We start from the raw sequence: 6927 nt of genomic DNA, 5'->3' as shown, positions 1-6927 counted from the left end.
AAGGCCTACTGAGTTAAAGACATTATTAACTGTAAAGGAAATAATTCAGATTGTATGCATGTTCCTGAGACTGCTACTGTTACATATTTGCTGAACGTAAACAGAAAATAAAAAGGAAAACTACAGTATTTAACAGTAGTTCTTAGCTAATATGAAGACTAACTTGTGTACACCAAATCATATTGGGTGATGGAAGTGAGAGAGTAAGGGGACAGGGGGATTTTTAGTGCATTTTACAATATGTAGAGGCCAAATGCATCTTACTTTTCTAGGCAGCATTCCTTTCCAACAACGATTGCTCCGTCTTAAAATATCGTCTTTTATAAAGCACAAAGAAAAAATGCAATTTACCTTTTATTGAGCACCTTAGCAAATCATGAGCCACATTAATAACCATGGGCGCATCTATATGTGTGCTTTACTGTGCAGTAAACTAATTTGCTGCAGAGTAAAGTGCCACAGTCTATACGTGTGCAGCAATTAGGCTGGTACAGACTAATTTACTGTCCCATCAGATAGTACTTGCATCTGATGGGACTATCTGACACTGGAGTAAATTACTATACTTAAATGCACATGTAGACGGTGAGGCCCAGATTAGTTTATTACAGCCCAAATTGTGTTGTAGTTTATCCGGTTACATTAACTGAACATGTAGACACACCTCATTTGTCCATCACAAACCCATGGATAGCCGTGTGAGTGGCAAGATTAATTTTTCAGAATATACCTTTGAGGTAACAGACAGACTTTGTCACAAGGCCCAATTATTTCCTCCCAAAGAAAAAAAAAGTTATGATGTACAGTAGGTAAGATATTCAGTAAGATACAAAACATTATCTCCTCAGGAAGAAAAGGACTAGAGAGTGAGTTGTGGCAATATTTCTTGCCCTTCACAGACCAATACTGAACACCATCTCCAGCACTTCACAGCTCAGGATTTTGACAGTGGTCTCCACTTCTCCAATATCACAGAAGATGCAAAAGTCCAAAACTGACTGACTTGTTGCTTGCATCCCATTTCCACTTCCAAGGGGCTTTGATGACATGGAATAAAAGTAGCAATACACAGGTGGGAGAAAATACTGTCAGTGGTTATTCAACAGCCTCACCTATCTGTTTTCCTGATCTACTATATTCCATCTACTGGCAAAATCCACAGGGTTTTGAGGACTCAATAGATTTTGCTTCTATCTCCAACAACTTTGGGGGCTTCCGAGTATAATTTCACTTCTTTGTAAAAAAATTACTTATTCTTATAGATGCTAAACGGTTTCAAGAAGTCAAAGGGGGACTTCACAGTTTTGAAGCCTGAAACGTGAACATTTTTAAAATGACTACGCATTCTCAGTTACTTTGATTCTACATTTCTCTTTCATGTACTGTAACTCTTAAGAGAGTGCTAGATAGCTCTGAAAAAAGCAGAGGTCTTATGAAACAGAGCCAAGACAACAGAGTCCTCAATTCTGGACAATTTATAGAATTTTATAGCAGGTAAAAAGTGAAAGTTAAAAAGTTTAGAAATAATTCTGCCTCTAACCAAAAGCACTGATTCTCCCCCTCAAGCCATTTTGTATGTCAACAGCTTAGCATAGAGAAACTGGATCTTGCTACATGCTCTTTAAGAACTTAAAATGCATTTTGTTTTCTAGTGTGCACATCACTTTATATGCAAGCATTCAACTCAAGAATTTGTTTGGTTACAATTTAACACTTACTTTCTGTTTGTAGAAAACCATACCCCTTGTACATAAAGAGTTGAGTTTTACTGTTATTAGTTTTGAATTTTTCCTGTAGCCAAAAAAATTTTTATTTGCACCACCTCTCCGCTATCACTTTAGTCTAGCAATATTTCAGTTGATCTGCTATCTTTATGCCCATATGACATACAGTAGTTTAGCTAATGATGAGATTCCTTTGTTAAATGCAAGTTTAATAAAATATTTGGTGTTACAACAATATTGTTGTTCACTACTGATTCCTTATTTAAAGAAAATTCCCCAGACAAAAAATAAAGTACAAGCCTATATCTAGTTGTCATTAGTAGTTTCACCAACATCAGTTTAGAAGAAAGATCTCATTTCCTTATGCCAGATTCTGTATTCACAGAATACAGAACACAGAATCTGTATTCACAGTCTATACATCTGTAGACTTTAATCCATGCAGAGAAAGATTCATAGAAAGTTAAGTATAACTCTGTGGTCACCACACTGATGCAACTAGAGGCAAATTCCCTGGAACTTCTCATGCGATTATCACTCAAGAAGCTAATAGTATAGAAGCCAAAAATACTGAAATAAATGGAAATGACAGTCTGTTTTGTCTTTCCTCTTCATGTTTTGAAAGCCAGTGAAACAGAGTATGCTTTTAGGATAAAGCATGTTAACTTAAATCCATGTTCATGAACAAACATCTTCCAGAGTCAGCCCCTACAATTTTACCTTGCTATACAACTAACCTATTAAATAAGGGCTATCTTAGAGAGTTAATATAAAAAGAAAAAGTACATACATGAAGAATGAATGTATTAACATTTCAGAAAACAGTACGTACCAGAAGTCACAGCAACACCAGTTAGATAAAAAAGAGCTAGGAAGAAAAACCACAACAGGATTCAAGGCAGTACATCCATGGGAAGACCCAACACAGATATTCAGTTGGATGAAAGATGCTCTTAAAAGCAAGCAGGTAAAACAAAGGCACAAGAGGAAATTGAACAGTAAAATTAGGTAGTGGTTTGCCACAAGACATAGTGGCAAAGGAAAAAAGCAGTGATTATAGGACAGTATTCTCAGGAGAGGTACTGCTGGCCTGCATCTGTTACTGGGAAATCTTCACATTGAAGTGCATGACGCAGATTAAAGAACTAGAGAGACCCAACAGTAATACTTAGAAATAAAAGTATTCACAGATAAGCCTAAAGGAGTGAAGAATGAAAAAAAATGCAAACAGTCTAAAAAGAAAAGGAATAATCTTTAGCAAACAGAAACGAAATAAGAATTGGATTAAAACCGTAAAAGAAAAAAAAAGTTAAATAAAAAGAAGTATGTTCAGACTGTGGAATAGACATCGAGAACAAACAGATTTTAAATGGGTCAAGCAACAGGACAGAACATGCCACAAAAAAGCCTTGTACTAGGGACTGGGGGAGGGAGGAAAGGGGCAGTGAGGAACCAAAAAAAGAAGAAACAAGCAGGATGACCTGATAGGTTCTTTCCAAGTCTAAATTATAAGAGCCATAATGACTTCAAGTGAAACAAAAGTGCAGAATACTGAAAATACTTTAAAAACTGCTGACTGATTTAATTACTAGCGAGGGAAATAGGTTGGCAGTACAAATGGAAAAAGTGAAGGTTTATACAATTATCTGCATTATAATCTAGGCCAAATAAGATGTAAAAATATTAAAGTTACAATCTTAAATATGAGTGCATCAGGAATGGAATTAGAATAATATAAAAGCTCAGATGACACTGTTAGCCTTCCACCATTTTCTTAAGTATGGCTCCCAGGCCACCTTTTGCCACTTTCAGTGGGGTCATTTCTTCTTTATTCTCAATGTAAATACTTGAACCACGGGACACCAACAGCTTTGCTTCATCCGCTCTCTCTTCATCGCAGGCTAAATGGCTGTAACAAAAAACAAGAAACCCACAATCACTGCCAATCTACTGAGTTTATAACATCAGTCCCTAGGAAGTCTACAGAGAGCCACAATTATAATGCCGGGAATGTCCCCAGAAAGTCAAAACAGAACAACGATGTGCAACTAACTTACAATAAACCCGTAAAGCCTGTTGCCCAGTCTCTTCACTGCCATTAATAACTTCCTAAGAGCTTTTCTGAGGATAAGAGTTGTCAAGATGAAGGCCTTCACTTTAGCCCTACACACTAGCCTTGCTGAGCACCAGTCAACTTTGGAGAAGTCAAAGAGTTCCAGTTTGTGAGCCTGAATTACATGAAGGCCTCGAGAAGAAACCAAACTAAAATTATGGGACCAAGATCTCATTCCTCAGTTATTTATAAAAGTACATTTTGTGTTGGGATACAAAGGTTTAGCTATATTGTTTGATATCTCAAGATATCTAGAGGTTTATACAGTGAACATTTTTTTCAAGAAAACTGCAGTTGTGCCAAGTCAAAGAGCATTAGATTATTTTTTTTTAAGTCTTACTTGATGCTAGTACATGATAGAAAGCAGAAATTAAATAATTCCCAAAACATTAAGTGTGAAATCCTACCCCACCTGGAGTTGATTAGAAATCTTCCAACTAACTTCATTGGGGCCAGGATTTCACTCCAAGGAACTCATACTGATTCCATGACAGAGATGTAAATTTCAGTTACTGGACTTTAAACCTGCTGTTTACTTTCTTAAGAGAGTTACAGAAAAGTTCCAAAACCAGGTCTGTCCTTCCCAGATTCTTCCTCTGCCCTAGGCAGGTTTTATATTCATGGCATGTTTGGAGTGTTTAACAAGGCAAGAAGGTCCAGACTACAAACAGCCTAACTTTCTCCAGCATTCAGACTGTTGGCACAGTCTCCCTCTACTGGCAACTGAGCATAATTGTTAAATTACAATGTTTTGTTTCTCTTGGAAATCCTATAAAATGGAAGAATCTCTAATATATCTGGAAAAACAGTCTTCATCATAAACTGAATCAAATGTAGTCATGCATCTTTGCTTCCAGTGGCTTTTACAATTAGAAAACAGGGAGATACTCTCAAGTTTTCTAAAGGAACAGAGAATTTTCAAACAATGCTTGCAAGTGAAATAAAGACATTTTCCATAGAGATAAGTTAATATAAAGCTTGCAAATGGAAAACCACTTACAGAGGTGTGTTCCCCTCTGAGTCCTGCATGTTCACAGATGCACTGTACCGCAAGAGGATCTGTATCATTTTTAGGTTTCCTTTGGCTGCTGCTCTATGTAACGGAGTGGACTCAAAGTGATCTGTTGCATCTGGATCAGCGCCATTCTCTAACAGCATGACTGCAATCTGAGCATATAAGGAAAGAAAAAGGGGAGGGGGAAGTTCCCTTAATTTACCTTGTTTAAAAGAAAAAGAGAAGCAGGGCTTGCTAACATTTGAAACCATACCTCTTCCCTATTTTTGGAAGCTGCATAATGCAGAGGGGTGCAGCCATTCTGATTGGCCACGTTCACCTGAGCACCTCTTCCAATCAGAACTTTCACAATTTCATCACGACCAGCTGAAGCAGCAATGTGTAGAGGGGTCCAGCCAGCCTGCAGAGGCAGGAAAAGTGTTTAAAACTGTTTAAGCCAGTGATTCTCAACCCAGATACTGCAGCACTCTGTAGTACCATCAGATCCTTTAAAGGGTGTAAAGAGCTAAGCAGATAAGAGTAGGCTCAAGCTTATCCCTGCCTGGTTAGTCCCCTACTCCCACTTCCTAGCCCCTCCACAAGGAGGTAAACATTGTTACACATACATTAGTTTTTGAAATTGGGTGCATTCATTTCACAGCTGTTATGAAGGAGTTGTCTCAAATTCCTTGAGGAGTGCCTTGAGACTAAAAAAGGTTGGAAACCACTGGTTTAAGCTTTACAATTTGGAGGGGGAGAGAGCCAAACCATTTTGCAGTGACCACCATTCCTAGGAAGTCTAGCATCACTTCCAGAACAAGTATTAAGCATGCACTAGAATGGCAGACAGATGCTACTGCTACTTGTCCCTGGGGAAGGCCCATGCCACGCACACTCTGGCACAGGGCAGGTTACCCTGGTGGGTTAGGGGAGCTTGAGGCCAGCCTTACCCGGGATCCTGGGGTCTCAGGGAGCTGGTGCTCCTGCACCTGGGAGCCTGGCCAGCAGCTGGAGCATGGCTCTAGCCAGCCAGGCTCCAGTTTCAGGGGTATGTGCTGCTGCCACATGTGCTGCCCTGTTTTGGTTTTTTTTTGGTGTGGGTGTTTTTTGATCCCAGGATTTCCCAGGGTGAAACCTACCCGCCCCATGTTGCAAGGTAGCAGTGCAGGGAACACCTCCATGCGAGGGATGTGGTACCACAGACGGGTCTGTGGTGCCACATACTGCACGTCTGTGCTCGTCCACATGAGGCCAAGGAGGGGAAAAATGCTGTCCCTTAGACAAGGTAGGCTGCTCTAAGCTGTGCTGCCTGTGCTCACTTCATCTATGAGCAGAGATATAGTTAGCCATGTTAGTTTGGAGTCAAGCAGAAGGCAGGACAGATTTGCACCCCACAGACTAACCACACACACTTTTCCCTGAGCTAGAGCTCACTTCTTCACATGCTGAAAAAAGGGTGCTCCAGCTCACAAGATCTATTATATATGGATATATACACACACAATATACACAAGATAGTATATGCCACACACACACATGCCGACTAATGTTTTGCCCTCAGCCCATCTGTGTGGGTGCACGTGTGCACGGACCCATAAGCGCCGCAGACCTAGTTCTATCGACATAACTGAGTCCATGTTTCACATGCACGTGCGTACGCACCTCTGCCCCCACATCTCCCTCCCCCAGCACATCGCGCTGAGCTCAGGCTGCGCGTCCTGCTGCATGAGCCGAGCAGGGGCCCAGCCCCAGTGCAGCTGGACCGTTTGCAGCTCAGGGCGATGCCGCCCCACAGCAGCAGCGGGGCAGATGGACCGACCAACACCACCGTAAATAGGAAATTATTGTATTGGAAGCTCGAAATGATCGTATAAGACTTCTTATGTCCTTTCTATCGCTCACGGCAAGTCGCAGCGAGAACTGGGGGAAGCTGAAGCATTTTATTCCCCGGCCGGCCTCACGGGACGGTGCGGACAGCGGCCCCAACACCCGGTGAAGGCTCCTGACGCGGGTTATGCTGCCCCACACGGGATGGCACAGCCGGGCCGTGCGCGGTGCAGGGCGGGAGTTACCGAACAAGCGGCGGTTACCGGCCA

General features: G+C 41.1%; 1 protein-coding gene across 1 annotated transcript in view; it reads right to left on the bottom strand.

Annotated features, from left to right (window-relative positions):
- Window positions 1-1457: 1457 nt before the first annotated feature.
- The window catches only part of PSMD10 (proteasome 26S subunit, non-ATPase 10), a 19427-nt gene continuing 13957 nt past the window's right edge, over window positions 1458-6927 (bottom strand). Inside the window, exons 3-5 of the mRNA XM_025215405.1 lie at window positions 5106-5252; window positions 4838-5004; window positions 1458-3633 (exon numbers count right to left, since the gene is read on the bottom strand). Coding sequence (XP_025071190.1) covers window positions 3480-3633; window positions 4838-5004; window positions 5106-5252 — 468 coding nt within the window. The 3' untranslated portion in view covers window positions 1458-3479. The remainder of the gene's footprint in view (window positions 3634-4837; window positions 5005-5105; window positions 5253-6927) is intronic.

The sequence above is a fragment of the Alligator sinensis genome, unplaced genomic scaffold, assembly GCF_000455745.1.
Source record: "Alligator sinensis unplaced genomic scaffold, ASM45574v1 scaffold646_1, whole genome shotgun sequence".
Taxonomy (NCBI): Eukaryota; Metazoa; Chordata; order Crocodylia; family Alligatoridae; genus Alligator; species Alligator sinensis.
Note: the sequence above shows the minus strand (reverse complement) of the source record. Positions and strands in the feature narration are given on the sequence as shown.